The sequence below is a fragment of the Bufo gargarizans genome, chromosome 7 (genome assembly GCF_014858855.1).
Source record: "Bufo gargarizans isolate SCDJY-AF-19 chromosome 7, ASM1485885v1, whole genome shotgun sequence".
Classification (NCBI taxonomy): Eukaryota; Metazoa; Chordata; class Amphibia; order Anura; family Bufonidae; genus Bufo; species Bufo gargarizans.
The window spans coordinates 2,482,546-2,504,211 of NC_058086.1; the positions used below are offsets into that span (position 1 = coordinate 2,482,546).

The following is a 21,666-nucleotide window of genomic DNA, read 5'->3' on the forward strand; positions in this document are numbered from 1 at the left end:
TCATTTTTTGTGGGATGAGGTGACGGTTAGATTGGTACTATTTTGGTGGGCAAACGCCTTTTTGATCGCTTGCTGCTGTACTTTTTGTGATGTAAGGTGACAAAAAATTGTTTATTTACCACAGTTTTTATTTTTTACGGTGTTCATCTGAGGGGTTAGGTCCTGTGATATGTTTATAGAGCCAGTCGATACAGATGCAGCGATACCTAATATGTATACTCCCCCCCCCCCCCTATTTTTTACCAATTTTTTTTAACTTTATTTGGGGAAAATGATGTTTTTGTTTATTTTTACTTGAAACTTTTAATTTTTTGGGGGGAAGACTTTATTTTTTCACTTTATTTTTTTGTCCCACTTTGGTAATTGAACTTTTGGGGGTCTAATCCTTTACAATGCATTTTTCAATACTTCTATATTGGAATGCATTGGCTGTATGAGTAATACTATGTGTATTACTCATACCGCTTCCGGCCTGTGAGATCCAGGGGGCTGGATCTCACAGGCTTGTCACCGTAAGGCAGCGCAATGCCTTCCGTAAGGCATCGCGCTGCCTTCCATGCCATCGGACACCGCCACACGGGACCCTCCTGCGCATTTAGCCAAGGTGCCTGCTCAATGATTTGAGCAGGCGCCGGTGATCGGAAATGCACATGACGTACCGGTACATCATGGGTCCTTAAGGACTCGGGAACCATGCCGTACCGGTACGTCATAAGTCCTTAAGGTGTTAATAACAGCGACCTCCACAGTGTCCGCTCCTTTAAGCAGTAAAGAAAAATGGCTGGGTTGTTATGGAAACCTGGAGTAAAAAGGAGATTTTTGTGAAACTCACCTGTAAAATCTTTTTCTCGACTTTTCCATTGGGGGACACAGACCATGGGTATAGCTTAGAGGTATTAGTAGGAGGGACATTATGTAAATACAAAAGAGCTCCTCCTCCTCGGGCTATACCCCCTGACTCCACCAGGAGAAGCTCAGGCGTTGCAAAGCAGTAGGAGAAGGAGACAAGAAAAAATAACGGAAGCCATCGGACCAAGCCTAAAAGGCCCAACCACAAATAAACTGAAAAACCCCTCCTGCAACAGGCAGAATGGGTGGGAGCTGTGTCCCCCAATGGAAAAGTCGAGAAAAAGAATTTACAGGTGAGTTTCTCAAAAATCTCCTTTTCTCGTACTTTTTTCCATTGGGAGACACAGACCATGGGACGTCCTAAAGCAGTCCATGGGGTGGGAAAAACATCAGCACCGCCAGGAGGAACGTCCAACGGTCAAACAGGAACCACAGCCTGTAAAACCCTGCGGCAAAAGACAGCATCAGCCGAAGCCAGGGATGCAGCTGATAAAACTTCGTAAAGGACCGTAAGAACGACCAGGTGGCCGCAGAGGCACGATTGCGCCTTGCCCAGGAAGCCTACACCACCCTAGTGGCGTGAGCGGCAATTCGAGCCGGGGAACCCTACCACGAGCGCGATAACAGCCGAGCGGATCCATCGTGCCACAGTGACCTTGGAGGCCGCCAGACCCCTACGAGGTGCCTCGGGAACCACAAGGAGGAATCAGAACTGCGAACGTAAGCGGTAGCCGTTAGATACACTTCCAAGGCCCGGACGACAGCCAGGGAGTGTAGAGCGCGTTCCTTGGAGTTTGACAGAGAAGGGTAAAAGGAGGGCAGGACAAGATCCTTGCTAAAGGTGGAAAGGAAAGACCACCTTGGGTAAAAAGGAGGGAACCGGACAGAACACAACCGTATCCTGGAGAAAAAAACAGAAAGGGGCTCCTGGCGGGAAAGAGCGGCGAGCTCCGACACCCATCTGATGGGAGATGCGGCTACAAGGAAAACCACTCTCCAGGTGAGAAAGGTCAGGGAGACCTCTCTCAGGGGTTCGAAGGGGGCAGTCTGCAGAGCGCGCAGGACCAAATTGAGATCTCATGGAGGCAAAAGGGGAACATACGGGAACCAAATGTGCCACCCTCTGAAGAAAAACCTTCACAGGACCCATAAGAGCAAGGGACCCTTGAAAAAGGAAGGCAGCGCCGAAACCTGACCATTCAGGGAACTCAGCGACAGTCCCATCTCAAGTTCAGACTGAAGAAAAGACAGCACCATCGGGATGGAGAAGCGAAGGGGAGGGAACCCAGAGTTCTCACAAAAAGTCATGAAGGCCTACTAGGTACGATAGTAATCTGTGAGGAAGCCGGCTTCCCCTGATCATGATTCTAACCACCGAATCCGAGAATCCCCTCATCTTCAGGATGGCGGTTTCAACAGCCACGCCGTTAAACAAAGAGACCGTAGATTCCGGAGGAAGAGAGGACCCCGAGACAGTAGAACCTCCCTGTCGGGAAGAAGCCATGGAGACACCAGCGCATCCACCCCATATGCCTTCGGACCTCGGGCGCGAGCCGGAGACCTGGGAGCTTGTTGTTGAACCTATGACGACATCAGATCCACATTGTTTCGACTTAGAAAGTCCGCAGCCCAGATGCCTATTCCCGGAAGGAATACAGCTAACCAGAACGTGTGACTCCGCCCACAGCAGAATAATTATTTTATATATATATAAATGTTTTTTTTTTTTTTTTTTTTTTTTTTACTTCCCGCATCACTGTCCGGCTGCGGTCCCACCTTGATGGCTGAAGTAAGTCACTCTCAGATCAAGGATGTTGATAGGGAAACTATTCCGTTGCCGACCAAACCCCCAGGATCGAGTGGGACCGGAGAACGCCGCCCCAGCCAGAGGCAGGCATCAGTGTTCCAGGAAAAGAACGGGAGTAACGATCTTCCCGCCGTCAGGTTCATAGGGAGCCCACACCACAAAAAAAGCTTCCTGAACCTGTAGAAAATATAAAACAGAACGCGTCACCTGCAGATGTAAGCGTACAGACCACGAGAGGTCTCGTCCCAGAGGGAAAGATCTCCTGTCGCAGCGACAGAGTGTGAGAAAAAACTGGGCATATGGTACAGCCTCGAAAGAGGACACCACAAAACCCAGGACCTGCAGGTACTCCTGAAAGGAGAGACACGGGGAGCGCAGAAGGTGCGACACCGCCGTTTGGATCCAGAAGACCTAGTAGTCTGAAAGAAAAAAAAATCTCTCGGTCAAGGCATCCAAAAATATCCCCAGAAGGAGCTTCAGGGACGGGAGAAGGATCGTGGAAGTCGATCAACCATCCGAGCTGTTTCATTTGAACAGTGATCCGGACGCTGATCCAGGTAAGGCCGCCAAGAAATGTCCTTGGTGCGAAGAAGAGCCATAAAAGGCGCTAGGATCATGGTAAAGACCCTAGGGGCAGACGCTAACTGGAAAGGGAGGGCGACAAAAATACATAGAGTCGGTCACCCATAGCAAGCGCCGAAATCGTTGTGAGATTCTGCGATCGGGCCATGCGGACAGGCGTCCTGGAAGTCTACGGACCCGAGGAATTACCCTGGAGAAGAGAAACAATAACGGAGCGGAAGGATACGAATCTAAACCTCCTTATCCGGAGGAAAAAATTTTAAGCAGCTCTGGATCAAGGGTCGGACGCACCGACCCCTCCTTCCTTGGAACGATTAACAGGTCTAAAAAGAAACCCGTGCCCTGTTCCTCTGGAGAAACCGGGGTAATAACCCCCCTGGTCCAGAAGGGAAGAAACTGCCATCCAGATATCCGAGGCACGGAACGGATCCCCCGGAACGCTGGATGTAAACTCTACCTTGTAACCCGACGTTACAATTCTTAGAGCCCAGGCGTCCTGAACATGAGCCCTCCAAACCTGTGGAAGTAGCAGGGAGGCTGACTGCGCCCTTGGAAACCATAACGGCTGGGGCTTGAAGGGGGGGGGGCAGCGAAAGGACTTGTACTGGAACCGGAGGACCCGGTTCGAAAGGGACGTTAGGACGTAGGTGTGGAATGTTAGAGTTCTTGCCCCCAGAAAACTCGTCCAGCTGAGCCCTAAAAAACCTGGAACACTCAAAGGGGAGGCTAGTAAGGGGACACTTTGAGAAGCGTCAGCGTCCCACACTATCAACCCGACCTCTCTGTGCAGAATGACGAGAGGGCTACAATGCGGGTAACTAGGGAATCAATGTCCATGGAAGCCTCGCAAAGGAATTTGGAAGACAGACACCTGGAGAACCAAATCTGGTGTGTCAGTAGACGCATCATGTTCCGCCAGGTTCAGGTGGTGGCGCTGCAACCACACCTGGGGAGAACACTGGCCTAACGTGCCCGCCAGAAATAAATGGCTCTTGAGAGAGAATCTAGGCGCCTGTCCAGAACGTCCTGCAGAGAGGAGCCAGTAAGGACAGGGAAGGCAGTGATCCTGGACACTGGGGGATCCACCCTAGGGGAGAAGACCAGCCCTCCCCACTGCTCAGTCGTAAAAGGATGATCCTGTCCCAGGTTCTGGGTATGACCGCGGAAATCCCTCATGGATAGGAAAAAACGCGGCAACCTATGGCTTCTTGGACGGAAAACAAAAAAGGGGGGAACGCCCGCGTAGAGGAGAATCCCCTTGGAGATTACAATTGTCACGGACAGCCGCTACTAAGTCCGCCAAACGTGGGGGGGGAGTCGTCTGAACACATCTCTAGACGAGGGGGGAAAACTGAGTTATCCAAGGATGGATGCTACCACTCACGCTGCCTCTTATGGGGCCACTGGATTGGCAACTGCCATACGGTCCAAAAAGGACATGGCTGCCTTGGCGACTCAGGACAAATTAGCGGCCGCGCAGGACCTGGCAGATGCCCAAGCGGGTACCGCCGGGACAGAAATAAACATTTTTCCCCCCCTTTTTTTTTTTAAAAGAAAAGGCTTAAAGTGGTTTGAACTCAGAAAGTCTGGACTGGGGCAACAGCCTTATCACTGAGCTACCAGCTTGCCTTAGGAGCTGGGTTGGGCAGGAAGGAGATCCTGTCCAGGGCCAGGGCAGGAGGCACAAAAACCAGTGGTCTAACAGAACCCATTGGAGCCTGAGAAGGTAACTAGGCTTAGGCATGATAACAACTATGCAAGAAATCTACAGTTGTAGTTAGAAAAAAGAAACAGTGTCTTCTGGGAATCGAACTAGAGATCGTTCACATCAGAAGCAAGGCATTTATACACACACACATACACAACTAGACAGCTGTCCAGAGAGAAGCAGATTGAATAGGGTTAAGATGCCATTACTCTGTGTTGCTGTTCAGCAGGGGAGCAGTCAGGAGCGTGGGAACCTTTGTAGCAGACGGAGGATGATGCCGGAGCAAAGCGTCAGGCTCCGCCCCCGGCCGATAGAAGCGCGGGGGAAAAAATTGCGTGCTCCACTCCTTGTGCTTCCTGAAAACATGTCCCCCAGTGCCAAACACAGCGAAGCGGGGGTTAACAAGGCACGCACGCACGCCTGCAGTTGCAGCCCAAAATCCTCGTTCTGTCCGAGGTCTCTGACGGGGCGAGTGGTTGGTGGGTGCTGCTGCAAGTTATAGAAGCAGCTCCAGCAGGGAAAAGTCATGCCTCATGAATAAAAAATAAAAAAGAGAGAGCCGAAAGTCCCAGCAGGGAGATTAGCCAGAATAGTGCCTCAATGCCATAGAACCCCCGGACAGAGATAACACCCTCAGTTCACCCAGATGGCCATAGACATAGGGGGGGGGGGGGGGGGGGGGGGGGGGGAGCAGAGTGCGATCTGCTCCTGCAGTCTTCTCCCTCTGTTCAGGACCAGCAGGGTTCACCTCTTCAGACGTCTGACTCCAGGAGTGCAGTGCTCTGGATGGAGGGCAGCAGCAGGTGACCCAGGAGCTGGTGGGATGCCGGAGCTAACAGGTCGAGCCCGGGTCCACTTATCTTCTTGGGGGGAAATGGAGGCAGCCCAGGCAACGTCCCAAAGACGGTGGCGGGCACTCCACGGGGGACCAGGAAGGCGCCATGCCGACCTGAGTCCCCATCTAGAAAAAAAATAACAAAAAGGAGTAGAATCAGAGAGTGTCAACCTCCTTCACCAGACACTAAGCAAAGACTGAGCTTCTCCTGGTGGAGTCAGGGGGTATAGCCTTCCCGGACACTTGATGTACCTGTGCGAAATTTGGTAACGATCGGTCCAGTCGTTTGGTCACACATAAAGAACGTCTAGACAGACAGACAGAAACTCATTTTTATATATATATATATATATATATATATATATATATATATAAAAGAGACAGGCTCAGCGGGGCAAGTGTAAGATAGCAAGTTAATTGTTTTCCGCTCTGGCGCCGTCCCCCTTCACTGCGCCCTCAAGCAGCCGCTTGGGCTGCCTTATGATAGAGCCGGCCCTGACGTCAGGATAGTGCAGTGAATAAACTAAGTAGTAGGCGGTGCTGGGCTCTGGATCGATGGGCGCGCTGGGCTCCAGAAGATCGTGGGACAACCCCTTGGGCTCCTGACAGAGGTGATTTACATATGAATAAGATCGCTTTTTATAAGAATATAAGGCACACAGAGCATAAACAGAGGGATCATTGTAAACAATACATGAAGACTAATGGGCACATATAAATATCTACATATCGTTAATCCTGGTGACAGAATCCCTCTAACCTGGAGACCCTTTTTATGGCTTGGAGCTGCCTGCTTCAAAGTTCAAGGATTAAATTATTGAAAAGAAGACCAATAAACAAATTACTGTAACATGTAAGGCCAGGTTAACTCATGAAGGATGTGGTCCTCTACCTGCACAAAGATCTCTTTTTGTTCTCCTTGGCCCGAACTTTTCTCATGAGATCATCTAGCTTTCTGGAAGCTTTAGATTGCACACCAAGGTCTTCATCATCATCAGTATTCACAATATCACGATAGAATAGAGAGATGTCAAAACCATCTTCTTTTTCAAGATGCATGAGATCCAAGAAAATCCCTGAAAATACACCCAAAACATATGTTAAGCTGACTTAACAAGCTGGCCACCTCCATGGATTTCAACCACATAAACCTGTGCATTTGGCTGCTTTTTCTCTCTGATCTATTAAGTCACAAATAAAGTGACTGCAGCTTACATTCAATGTCTAAGGCAGGCATCCTCAAACTGCGGCCCTCCAGTTATAAAACTACAACTCCCACAATGCCCTGCTGTAGGCTACCTGTAGGCTGTTTGGGCATGCTGGGAGTTGTAGTTTTGCAACCACTGGAGGGCCGCAGTTTAAGGATGCCTGGTATAAGGAAATATGTGTTGTGTACAAAGCCCGGGATCTGATGCTTTCAGAACAAAACGCCATCCTGTGTACTTGGAAGAAAACACACATTTCTTGTATGAAGCTATATTATTTAATATGAAAAAGCCTTAAAGGGGTTAACCATAAATGACCTCATATAGATTATACTTACCACACTCCCCGAGTCGCTCTTAATCCCCGTACGGCCGTCCAGCGATGAGGGGAGCAGCCAATAGCAAGCCGCAACGGGAACAAGCCTCTCTAGCATCGCGGGTGATGCGGAGGTGGCCGTGCGGGGATCGAGTATGACACGGGTGTCGGAGAGTGGGCCAAGTATAATCCATATGAGGTGCCCTGGCATTTGGGGGGGGGGGGGGTCATTATAGGGGTTTGATCTGAGAATCAATCTTGAATAAACTAACTGATCTGATGTTCTGGAAACAACTACCTGTATCTAGAACTAAATGTTATCAGTCAAATAATGGCATCTTAAAGCGGCTATTTTGCTCCTCATATACAGGCTGTTGGCAGAAAAGAAACACTTATCCAAAGTTATTAAAGGGAACCTGTCACCAGGATTTGATGTATAGAGCTGAGGACATGGGTTGCTAGATGGCCGCTAGCACATCCACAATACCCAGTCCCCATAGCTCTGTGTGCTTTTATTGTGTAAAAAAAAACGATTTAAAAACATATGCAAATTACCCTGAGATGAGTCCTGTATGTGAGATGAGTCAGGGACAGGACTCATCTCAGGTTAATTTGCATATGTATCAAATAGTTTTTTTGACACAATAAAAGCGCACAGAGCTATGGGGACTGGGTATTGCGGATGTGCTAGCGGCCATCTAGCAACCCATGTCCTCAGCTCTATACATCAAATCCCGGTGACAGGTTCCCTTTAAACCATGCAAAAATAAGAGTTCTAGCTCTTCCTTACCCACTTCACGTAAGTCCTTTGCCTTGGTTACTGCCTGTGTGGTTTTGGCAGACTCATTGGAATGTGGGTTATCTTCATTAGTGAACAACATTATACGCTTGTGACTCAGCTTCATCTTAACGTTGCTGAAGAGATTTCCACAGTGCCAGAGGGCATCGCCCAGAGAGAAGGCCAATGAATGCCCAATAGTTTCAGAGAAGTACAACCGTCCTCTCTCTTCTCTGTATTTATCCAAGTCCAAAACCCGCTTGGCACCTATACACACAATGGCAGACAAGGTTTGTAATCTTACAAGCAAAGACACATCTCATATTAACACACGGACATCAAGACAGCGGTTCCCAATTATGAGGCACAGTTGACCCAACTCATCTGTATGTTACTGGGAGGCCATACATTCAGATGACCATCCCAAAATGCTACATTTCCGCTGTAGTCGCTAAGCCACAACAAAACAATATATTACTCGGATATTATGACGTTAAAAGAGAACGTCGCCACAAAATGCAGCACAATCTGCAGGCAGCATGTCATACAGCAGAAGGGGCTTAACAGATTGATATTCAGTTTTGTGATAAATGATTCAATAAAACATGTTTTTTATACATGTAAATCTCTGCTCTTTCTGAGCTCAGGACAGCCTGTTTGGATATCATCAGTGATTGATAGCATTCTCTGTGTATGTATGTATGATGAGATAGTTGTCAGTTACTGATTAGACAGCCTCTGTGTACAAATTAACTCAGCAAAAAAATAAACTGACAAGTTTTACAGAATTTATTTCCACAAGATAATATATCAATCTGCTGAGCTTTTTCAGCCCTGTAACATGCTGCCTCACAGGCTTACTCCCATCTCTGACATTGGGGGCATATCGGATATGCCCCCAATGTCAGATATCGGAGTGCCGAAACTAGCCGAGCAACATGCTCTGCTATTTCCGGAAGTCCCATTGATATGAATTGGATGCACATTGCGCAAGCGCGGCCACAGCTCCATTCACTTCTATGGGGCTAACTGAAATACCTGTGCACACTCTCATAGGAATAAATTGCAGGTTGCCACACATGTGCAGTGCACTCTCCAGGACTTTGGGACCCACACCTATACTCAGAACAGAGCCCACAGAGGTGGGACCTGCACCTATCAGACATTGGAGGCACATTCTAGCTGCAAGTATGCAAATTTTATTTTATTTTCTGAAAAGGAACACAAAGATGAGCATTTCCTCATCATCCCTCTGTGCCCAATTAGGCCATTTATTGACGCCACGACCCAAAAGTTTACAAGCATTTGAATCATGGTGTCTGCTCCCCATATACACAAATGTCCCCAAGCACAGTGCTGTCCATTGGATAGTGACTGAGTTCGGTACTGCAGCTCAGGCACAGTCATTTAAGTGGCACTGAGCTACGGCTAAGCCATGTGACATCACTGACGTGGGAAGAGACCGTGAATGCAGCGGCCTCTTCAAACAGCTGTTTTGTGGGGGTACCAGGTTTAGGATCCCCACCAATCAGATATTAAAAGGGTTATGCCATAATTTATGTCAAAAATGAAAATCAGACATCATATAGTACATGACAATACCTTTCTAACAAAGCTAGAACCAGCCCTGTACCTCACGTGGATCCAGAGATCTCCCCATTCACTGCTCTTATTGCTCTACTGGATTATCTTTAGCATGGCAGCTCACGGGATATGCCCCTTCTCCCTGTAACTGCCACAGCTTTTTACAGAACATATGGCTGTTGGCAGTGAAGATTTAAACTGGATAAGAAGCTGGTTGGCGCTCCAAGAAGATAAGGTGGTGCTCAGTGGTAAAAAATCTGGGTAGCACTCCATCCTCCATTAAATCCGCACCAGAACGTCACAGCCGTGAACAAGGTTCAGGTTGGACAGAAACGTTGGCCATTGTCCATGTATTTACTTGGATGGATAAAATAAATTTATAATAAGCAACACAATTATTAGAGTGCCATGGTATCTATATAATTCTGTTTGAAGATTTAAACTGAGCACGCTCGACCAGCTCAGTGAGGAGGACAAGAAATAATGAAAAGAAAAAACAGCAGGTGCCATTATACAGATATTTTATTGAATAGCGCATGGATATACAAAATTTTAATTACTGTATTTTCCTGCGCATAAAACTACTTTTTGACACATGAAAATCTTTTCGAAAGTCTGGGGTCGTCTTATATACTGGTATACGGCGTGCTGAAACTTACTTCTTAGCCGGACTGGTAAAGCTGTCCTTCTCCAGCTTTAGGGACAGGCGCCCTCTAGCTGAGGCCACCATGCGCTGCATCCCGGCCAGCTGCTCCTGAAGCAGCCCCCTCTACCTGGTTTTCTCATGCCGACAGTATCACATTGCGTGCTACCGCTCAGATTGTCTTGAAGACAGGGAGGGCTGGGCAGGCAGGGAGAGCTGACCCACCAAATCCAAGCAGGCTTTGTATGCAGTGTGCACAGAAAATACCGGTACATCGCTTGCTGGGATTGGCTGGTTGTTGTATACTGGGTTGGATTGGCGATTCTGAGGGAAGGCGGGGGGAAGCAGGAGCATCCATTGGAACGGCGGATCTCTAATGAAGTTTGGTGTGCATCTTATTTGAGGTGAAAAAACAGAGTCTATCTGGGGAGCAGATACATGTGGTGGTGAATACAGTAAAGCACCAGTATCTGTACATACAGTACAGCACCAGTATCTGTACCAGTTTATACAGTACAGCACTAGTACATACAGTACAGTATACAAATGGCTAACAGTCAAGACCCCATCATGGCTCTACCAGCAAGAAGAAAGAAATATGAAGCCAGTTTAAAACTTCAAGTTGTAAACTGTTCCATGGGACATCATATTGTCTTGCAGCAGCGCAGTTATTGAGTAACAGAAAAGATGGTTTGGGACTGGAAAGCAAATGAAAAAGCATTAAAGAGTATGCTGAATGTGCATTAAGAAGAGACACCCCACATTGGCCAGAACTGGAAAAACATGTAGCGGACATGGTGAATGAGCATCGCCAAACCGGTAATGTAGTGACACAAAATAAAATACATTTGCACTTCAGTGGGCCAAATCTAACCCAGATCACAGCAACAGATTTAAGGCCACTGTATCCTGGTGTACTAGATTCTTGGAAAGGCATAATGTGGTACTGAGGCAAAAGACGAAAATTGCACAACAATTACCTGCTGAAAGTAAATAGCATTGGAGGAGGGGTAGTCTTGTATGGAGAGTATAGCCCAAACCCTATATTTTAACTGGAAAAGTTGGGGGTCGTCTTATACGCCGGAAAATACGGTACATGCAATTACAAAAGTATTCAGTGCTGGTTTGAAAAATTTAGACTATCCTTTGTGACACAACCCCTTTACTGACTATCCTGAGAATAGGCCATCAGTATATAAAACTTGGACAACCTCTTTAAAGCTAAAATTAGTTTTGATAAAATTTCCCCTGCCTATTAGAGACACTGACAACTTACGCCAGTAAGCGGCTTTAAGCTTAAACTTAGCCAGTACCGGCACTACGTTGTCTTGTATGTATCTATGTGGATTAGTAGATACTTCAACACTCAGATATTTAAAGGATGGCACAACTTAAAGATTGGTATGAATAAGGCTACTTTCACACTCTCATTTTGGCTTTCCGTTTGTGAGATCCGTTCAGAGCTCTCACAAGTGGTCCAAAACTGATCAGTTTTGCCCTAATGAATTCCGAATGGAAAAAGATCCGCTCAGAATGCATCAGTTTGCCTCCGATCAGTCTCTATTCCCCTCTGGAGGCGGACACCAATATGCTGCCTGCAGCGTTTTGCTGTCTGCTTCACGAAACTGAGCCAAACGGATCTGTCCTGGCACACAATGTAAGTCAATGGGGACGGATCTCTGACACAATCTAGCACAATAGAAAACGGATCCGTCTCCCATTGACTTTCAATAGAGTTCATGACGGATCCGTCTTGGCTTTGTTACAGATAATACAAACGGATCAGTTCATGATGGATGCATGCGGTTGTATTATTGTAACGGATCCATTTTTGCAGATTCATGATGGATCTGCCCGAAACACCAGTGTGAAAGTAGCCGAAGACAGAGACTCTGTGGAGGTGGGGACAACAGCAGTATCACTGACTTACTCCAATTAATAAGCAATCCCGTTTTCTTGCCAAATTCATAAAATCAAAGATATGATCGGGTCTATTGATGAGGCCAAATCTCCTACATATATAAGTATATCGTCTGCGTATGAGATACGCTCCTCCATGCCTCCCCTTTTAAAGCCATCTATTAGTGGTGTAATTCTGAGTAGACACGCCAGGGGCTCTATGGCAATGGCAAAAAGAACAGGGGACAGAGGACAGCCTTGCCTTGTCCCCATCTCTAAGGCCAGCGCCGGGGACACGCCCCTATTGACCCGGATTCTAGCTCTTTGCTCATTATAAAGCAATTTCACCCACTTAAGGAAAATTGGGCCAAACCCTATTTTGGGGCACTCGACGCTATCAAAAGCCTTGGCCGCATCGAGTGAGAGTACGGCACTACACCCATCTCCTTCACCCCCCAACTGAAGTTTAAGAAACGGACGTCGGAGATTTGAGGTGGATTTCCCAGGCATAAATGAATAACAGTATTAATGACATTCAATAACCTATTAGCTAGGACATTGCCCAGTACTTTAATGTCCTCTGTTAACAAGGAAATGGGCTGATAAGAGTCCACTGTGTAGGATCCTTACCAGGTTTTGGGATCACCACAATTGCCTCTCTCATCGAGCTGGGAAGGATACCAGTCTGAAGAGAGTCATTGAATACATCAAGGAGATGTGGAAGTAAAACCTCTTGGTGTTTCTTATTAAATTGTCCCAGCAAGCCGTCCCCAACAGGCGCCTTCTCATCACGGAAGAACCTCAATGCTATCAAGTTCATCCAACAACATTTCCCCATCAAGCAGCTGTCTATGCTCGACAGAGAGAGTAGGCATGGATATGGCTGATAAATAATCATCTCTGTCTGCCGAGTTAACTAGCCTATATACATCCTTGACATGAGCCTGGAACACTCCAAAGATATCAGCATCTCCAGTAACCAATTGCCCTTTGACATTCCTAATGGAGGTCACCCAGGAGGGGCCAGATTGTGCTTTGATGACAGTAGCCAGTAAGTGACCTGCACTCTCCCCCTCATTGAAAAATCTCTGGGTCTTGAAAATTTCCTTATCTCCGGCTTTAACTTGCAAATGTTCTTTCAACAAGCCCTGGGCTTCCGTCCAGCTAGTGGCATTTTCCGGTGACGCACATTCAATACATTTACATTCCGTGGACAAAACCCTATTAGAGAGCTCCACTGTCAGAGCCTTGCTTTTGGTCTTGTGCACACTAATACTTTTGATATACAATCCTCTGACATACATCTTCATTGCATCCCATACCATGGAACCAGATGCAGACCCTATATCATGACTGAAAAAGTCTACAATGGCACTAGAAATTGCAGTAACCGTGTCCACTAAATGGAGCCCGAACGGGTTCAGACGGCATATGGGCCTTGGACCTTGTCCCAAATTCCTTAGGTGTAGTTGTATCAGAACCGGGAAATGGTCAGACATGCTGCGGAGAAGGTAGGTGACCTCCTGGTATATTTGCAAAGCGTGAAAGACAGCATGTTGTTTAGAGGTCTGACCTAATCCCCGCACATTCCAAGCAATAATCTTAAGGGAACCCATCTCCAGAAAAGAACTAGCCTAATGCTGCTCACCCCGAGAGCCATTGCACAGCGCAGAGTAAAACATATACAGTTGTGTTCAAAATAATAGCAGTCAGGTATCACTAACCTGATCAAGCACTGATTTTTGTAGAAATGATATTTCTACATGGCAAATAATTTACTAGCAGGTGTAGTAGAGTAATAGAAACCCAACAGACCCAACAGTCATGACATGCATGCTGCTAATTCTCTGTAATTTAATCACTTATTGAAAGGGGCATGTTCAAAATAATAGCAGTGTGGAGTTCAATTAGTGAGGTCATTCATCCTTTGAAAAACAGGTGGCAATTATTGCCCTTATTTAAGGAAGGAAGGCAACAAATTTCTCTCTGAAATTCTGAGGAAATTGGGTCGTTCCAGAGATTGTTCAGAAGAACAGCGTACCTTGATTAAAAAGTTGATTGGAGAGGGGAAAACATATAAAGAAGTGCAGAAAATGATAGGCTGCTCAGATAAAATGATCTCAAATTCTTTAAAATGGCAACCAAAACCTGAAAGAAGTGTAAGAAAGCGAAAGACTACCATTCGAATGGATAGAAGAATAGCCAAAATGGCAAGGACTCAGCCAACAATCGGCTCCAGGAAGATCAAAGAAGGTCTAAAGTTACCTGTGAGTACTGTTACAATTAGAAGACGCCTATGTGAAGCCAAGCTATCTGTAAGAAGCCCCCGCAAAGTCCCACTGTTGAAAAAAAGACATGTGCTTAAAAGGTTACAATTTGCCAAAGAGCACATTGACTGGCCTAAAGAGACATTTTGTGGACTGATGAAAGTAAGACTGTTGTTTTGGGTCTAGTGGCCGGAGAGAGTTAGTCAGACGACCCCAAAACACTGAATTCAAGCCACAGTACACTGTGAAGACCGTGAAGCATGGTGGCGCAAGCATCATAATATGGGGATGTTTCTCATACTATGGTGTTGGGCCTATTTATCGCATACCAGGGATCATGGATCAGTTTGAATACATCCAAATACTGCATTATGCTGAAGAGGAAATGCCCTTGAAATGGGTGTTCCAACAAGACAAAAAAAACAAACACACCAGTAAACGTGCAACATCTTGGTTCCAGACCAACAAGATTGACGTTATGGAGTGGTCAGCCCAATCCCCGGATTTTAATCCAATAGAATACTTGTGGGGCGACATAAAAATGCAGTTTCTGAGGCAAAACCAAGAAATAAAGAAGAACTGTGGAATGTAGTCCAATCATCCTGGGCTGGAATACCTGTTCACAGGGGCCAGAAGTTGGTTGACTCAATCCTGATTCAAAGGAAAGCAAAATCTTCAAACATTTTTCAGTTTATATAGTGAATGTTTGAGTTTGTAAAGAAGAATACAAACACTGCTATATTTTTGAACAGTCTAATATTCACTTTTTCTAAATGTTCTTAGAGGAACAGCACAAATTTTATATATTTTTCTTGTTTTAATTTGGAATAGAATGTATAGTGTTCCCAATGCATTTGTGTGTATGGAAATAAAAGCTATTAGAAGGATTTTTTAAACACACTGCTATTATTTTGAACACAACTGTATAAGGTCTTGTCTGCCCCGAATAACCACCCTTCTCACCAAAAAAAAAAACACTAACAAAATAGATATTTCTCCAAGCTGGGAAAAAAGAGATTCCTGATCCCTGAAAGTAGATAAAGACTAACAGAAATAACATAGTATCCTTTCTAACAGTGCAATTACGGCATTGGGACCTGGCACAGCACAATGCTGTAACCTGCTGCGGGACAGAATAATAGAAGCTAGCAAAAACTAAGGGCTAAAAAGATAGTAATAGTAAAACTTACCCTGCCCTGTGCAACATTTATCTAACATATAGTCCTGCCAGGACCTGGTATGTAACCAGCTAACCCGCAAAGTATTGGACGCAACGCAAATACCACATAGAGTCCACACTGTCCTCAAGTGTTGCCGCGTAGATGCTTCTAAGCCACTGGCACGCTGCTGCTGGATTATCAAACATATGCTTCGTATCTCCTGCCACCACATGCAGTCTGGCGGGGTAGATCATGGAATAGAGTAGCTGTAGAGCTCTTTTGACATCTAGGAAGTGTTTTCTTTCTTGTACCTCTGCAGAAAAGTCAGGAAACAAGGATACACGATTGCCATTTATAGTAAGATCTGCACAGTCCCATACGTCTCTTAAGATCGCACCCCGATCTCTAAAATGCAGAACTTTAATCAGAAGAGGTCTCAGCAGCGCCCCTGGTGGTGGAGGGCGAAATGGTACACTGTGAGCACGCTCAATAGCAACTAGGGCAGATCGTCTCTCTTCCTATTTCATCAGCAAGCTATTTCTCCATAAAAGTAACAGCATGTTCAGGCACACAAATTATTCGGACATTATTACGTCTCAGTCTATTCTCAAGATCATCAGATTTAGATATAAGCAGGGAGACTTTATATAGAACACGCTGAAGGTATCTTTTTACAGGGGGTACCTGATCTTCCACTGCACGTAGTCTGCCCTCTATCTCACCAATCCGCTCTTTCACTTGCCTCATGTCTTGTCCGATAAGTAGAATGTCCCCTTTGAGACCCCCATATGTGTATTCAATGAGGTTAGCGCCATGTTGCACTGTGCCACCGCCGCAAAGACATCCTTAATGGTGGGTTCTATCTCAGGAGCAGCTCCCATGTCCAGTACTGTACCAACCTCCGTCTCTGTGAGTGGTATGGGGCAAGGGCAATCCCAGTGGCGTCTGTAAGTTCAGGTGCCTTATCCACCTCCAGATCTGAGATGCTTGCTGATAGTATCGAGAAGCGGACAAACTTTTCTAGCCGTGCAGCCACTTCCAACATCTTCGCGGCTTGTGTGGCGCCATGTTGTTTGGCCGGTGTAGCAAGGCCACATTCCTCTCCTTTTTCTCTGGTATTTTGGCGCGTCATGTTGCTGCTGACAGGTACTGGGACACTGGGGGGTCAGTTCAACACAGGCTAGTTGTAAGTTGTCCACTAAAATAGCAGGTAAACTGAGAATATACAGGAGACTTAGCCAGGAGCTCCACACCATGGGTCTGCTTACATGCCCGGTCAGGCCACGCCAAAAGCTAAAATTAGTTACACTATTAAGTGGTTAAAAGGCACTTAAGGCTCCAACTATATTTATAAGGCACTTTCCAGAACAGTTCCTCCAATTCCCAGTCCCTTCTTTAGTTCTGTAAACTGCCCACCTGCTCAGACCACTCCATGCACTAGCAGGCCGGGTGAGACATAACCCCTGCCCTCTGCTGGTCCAACCAAGAGCACAGTGTGCATAGGGTAGTTTGGGACACTGGTGGCCATTTTACAGAAATGAAAAGTGACTAGGAACTGAAAGAACCACTCTAAAAAGGTAGGGGACAGGAGGGCACCAGTTATTTTAACTAAGTGCTTATTGTTAATGTTTTCACTTTCAAATATACCATACTGTTCTCCACTAACATTGTAAAGTATTACACGAGAGAGTAACTCAATAAAATGAATAATACAGGACAAACAGGCCAGAATCAAGCTACTAGCAATCATATTATTTTACAATATAAAAGGGGAATGATGGAAAGAATGCAATGGTGATGAAAAAGAATGAAGGACATTCTGTTAAAACCTATTACTTCTTCAAACAAAACTTTTACCTGGTGTATCCAAATCATGAAGAGTATAAATGTGTTTGAAATTATCAGAGTTTTTGCTTTCCCTAGTACCGAAGAACACCACAGATAGGAGGTCACGGTCACTGCTGATGATCTTGCTGGTGTAGACACTGCGAATACACTAAGATAAAAAAAAAAAAAGAAAAATCATAACACATAACAGCAATGAAATAGAAGAATATGCCATCTAATTGTAGCTGTAATTGAAGGGGTTCTTTACCTTTTTCTTACTGATGATGTATCCTTTGGATAGGTCATCAACATCTGATTGGTGGAGGTCCGACACCCGGGGCCCCTGCCGATCAGCTGTTTGAGAAGGCACTCACATTAGTGCCATGGCCCGCTCCCTGCAGGCCAGTGACGTCACCGTTAACCCCATTTACGTCAATGGGGCTGAGCTGCACCTAGGTCACGTCACATTGTCGTAATGTTACTGGCATAAGGGAAGCTGTGAAAAGGCCATGCGCTACACCTAGTGCAGCTGCCTTCTCAAACTGCTGATAGGATAGATCATCAGTAAGAAAAAGGCAAAGAGCCCCTTTAAGGGGGTAAAGGGGTATTCGAGTCATAGCAAGTGACAACATATCACTGGTACCCCAACTGATTGCTACAGTGAAGGTTGAGGCTAACTGCGGGTCCTTCTGAATTATTATATCTATACACACACCATGGTCATTCAGGATATGGAAGTGCAGGACCTGCTACTCACAGTTGCGGGTGCCTCAGCCCCTTCGGACCACCGTCGATCAGCAAGTAACCGCGTACCCTACGGATATGCCATCACTTGCTGCAGCTGAAATACCCCTTTAACACTTTCTCTACTAGCCCAATATTCACACTGTTGACAAACCTGAATGATAAAATAAATAAAATAAAACCATACAATACACCTATACCCATTTACTCAAAGCAGAAGCCTAGTACCTAAAATAGTATGAAGATGCCTACACTAAGTCAAAGTGTAACATTAAAAAAAAAATTATATATATATATATATATATATATATAGTACAGACCAAAAGTTTGGACACACCTTCTCATTCAAAGAGTTTTCTTTATTTTCATGACTATGAAAATTGTAGATTCACACTGAAGGCATCAAAACTATGAATTAACACATGTGGAATTATATACTTAACAAAAAAGTGTGAAACAACTGAAAATATTTCATATTCTAGGTTCTTCAAAGTAGCCACCTTTTCCTTTGATTACTGCTTTGCACACTCTTGGCATTCTCTTCATGAGCTTCAAGAGGTAGTCACCTGAAATGGTTTTCATATCACAGGTGTGCCCTGTCAGGTTTAATAAGTGGGATTTATTGCCTTATAAATGGGTTTGGGACCATCAGTTGCGTTGTGGAGAAGTCACGTGGATACACAGCTGATAGTCCTACTGAATAGACTGTTAGAATTTGTATTATGGCAAGAAAAAAGCAGCTAAGTAAAGAAAAACGAGTGGCCATCATTACTTTAAGAAATGAAGGTCAGTCAGTCCGAAAAATTGGGAAAACTTTGAAAGTGTCCCCAAGTGCAGTCACAAAAACCATCAAGCGCTAAAAAGAAACTGGCTCACATGCGGACCGCCCCAGGAAAGGAAGACCAAGAGTCACCTCTGCTGCGGAGGATAAGTTCATCCGAGTCACCAGCCTCAGAAATCGCAGGTTAACAGCAGCTCAGATTAGAGACCAGGTCAATGCCACACAGAGTTCTAGCAGCAGACACATCTCTAGAACAACTGTTAAAAGGAGACTGTGTGAATCAGGCCTTCATGGTAGAATATCTGCTAGGAAACCACTGCTAAGGACAGGCAACAAGCAGAAGAGACTTGTTTGGGCTAAAGAACACAAGGAATGGACATTAGACCAGTGGAAATTTGTGCTTTGGTCTGATGAGTCCAAATTTGAGATCTTTGGTTCCAACCACCGTGTCTTTGTGTGACGCAGAAAATGTGAACGGATGGACTCTACATGCCTGGTTCCCACCGTGAAGCATGGAGGAGGAGGTGTGATGGTGCTTTGTGGTGACACTGTTGGGGATGTATTCAAAACTGAAGGCATACTGAACCAGCATGGCTACCACAGCATCTTGCAGCGGCATGCTATTCCATCCGGTTTGCGTTTAGTTGGACCATCATTTATTTCTCAACAGGACAATGAGCCCAAACACACCTCCAGGCTGTGTAAGGGCTATTTGACCATGAAGGAGAGTGATGGGGTGCTGCGCCAGATGACCTGGCCTCCACAGTCACCGGACCTGAACCCAATCGAGATGGTTTGGGGTGAGCTGGACCGCAGAGTGAAGGCAAAAGGGCCACCAAGTGCTAAGCATCTCTGGGAACTCCTTCAAGACTGTTGGAAGACCATTTCAGGTGACTACCTCATCAAGAGAATGCCAAGAGTGTGCAAAGCAGTAATCAAAGAAAAAGGTTGCTACTTTGAAGAACCTAGAATATGACATTTTCAGTTGTTTCACACTTTTTTGTTATGTATATAACTACATGTGTTAATTCATAGTTTTGATGCCTTCAGTGTGAATCTACAATTTTCATAGTCATGAAAATAAAACTCTTTGAATGAGAAGGTGTGTCCAAACTTTTGGTCTGTACTGTATATACACACACACACACACACACATCAAAATGTATTTGTGAGGCAAGCAGAACCTAATAAATATAAAAGGTACAAGAGTCCATACACGCCCATTGTGCCTATTGTATCTTCACTAAAATGGATGAAGACTAAAAATTATTAGCAATATTTAATGCCCAAATGAAACATCTTATTACTACTATTTACATGTTAAAAACTGGGCTGCAAGAACACCCTTTCTGTGTAATGTGCTCGTATCCTGTATGCTGCACAGATTCTGAGAATGAAGACGACACAGTACTGGTTTAGTACCGCAGTGCTTTGATAACCCGCTGCATAGGGAATTGAGGTGTGAAAACCTCCAAGTACATGGTACCAGCTCCAGTTCCCTGCTCCAATGAGAGGGATGCAGATCTAAACCAGCACTGCATCCTTTCCATTACCTCGGATCCCCCAAGTGATCATGGCATAACCTAGCAGTAAGCCATCACTGTATAAGGTAGCATAAATCATTTAAGCTAGCCATACACTAGAGATTATGTTTTTCTAAATGACTTGTCTTTCAAATTTGGTCCTGAAAGCTGCAATTCAGGATGATAACACCATAAAAGATGTACTTACAACCCTGGCTTCTGCCTTGATTTGTGATCTGGGTTTCTACTGACCGGGCAAGTCTGTTGTTCGGCATAAACAAATTTGCGTGTATTACCGGTACCTATGACTGCATCTGACGCCATACCAGAAAAAGGACTAAAACATCAGATTTTTCACAGAACTGTCTTGTGACCAGTGTCTAGCACAGTCTTTCGTGTCACATAAAAAGGGAGACTAACAGGAAATGGTGGCTGAAATTAATCATTATTGGTAATGACTAGTATAAGGCCAAATGTAGTATAAATAGGAGAACTGGGGACAGAATTGACAGACACATTCATTTCTCTTCTACTTTAATAATAAAAGGGGTTGTGCGCATTTTTTATATTGATGACCTATCCTCAGGACAGGTCATCAATATCAGACCACAAGGGGGCCGACAGACCACAATTGACCTCAATTATTGACTAACTCTCTCGCCTCCCGTTCAATCTTGCTTTCCTTTTTTTGCTTGTCTTTTGTACTTGAATGATGGAGGGTTTTGGGGACGCATCGCAAGGGTAGGAAGGGGTGGGAAATGGGCAATTAGGGATAAGGTAAAATAATATTATTATATTGTAATATTGTACGAAAAACAGAGTGGTTTGTATATTTTTTATTATTCTAATAAAGATATAAAAAATAAATAAAAAAATATGCAATCATGTCATTGAATACGGCTACTTTCACACTAGCGGCAGGCTTCTCCAGCAGGCTGTTCTGGTCGGAATAAAACCACAACATGTCATAGTTTTATTCCGGCTGCCTCTCGGCATGTTTGCCGTGCTGCCGCCGGAACTCCGGCCTGCCCCCATTATAGTCAATGGGGCTGGAGAGGACCTCCAGCGGCACACGTGCACCAGCGGCAGCATGGATCCCGCAGACATTGCCGCTTTCCGTGTTTTGCAGATCCGCAAAACACGTTGCGGAAGTGTGAA

At 45.4% G+C, this 21,666-nt stretch overlaps 1 protein-coding gene across 2 annotated transcripts in view; it reads right to left on the minus strand.

The window, feature by feature from the left end:
* XRCC6 (X-ray repair cross complementing 6) overlaps positions 1 to 21,666 on the minus strand; it is a 94,398-nt gene that overhangs the window by 67,677 nt on the left and 5,055 nt on the right. For both annotated transcript variants that reach the window (XM_044300682.1, XM_044300683.1), the window contains exons 4-6: positions 17,491 to 17,629; positions 8,093 to 8,347; positions 6,674 to 6,857 (exon numbers count right to left, since the gene is read on the minus strand). In XM_044300682.1, the coding sequence (XP_044156617.1) occupies positions 6,674 to 6,857; positions 8,093 to 8,347; positions 17,491 to 17,629 (578 nt within the window). The remainder of the gene's footprint in view (positions 1 to 6,673; positions 6,858 to 8,092; positions 8,348 to 17,490; positions 17,630 to 21,666) is intronic.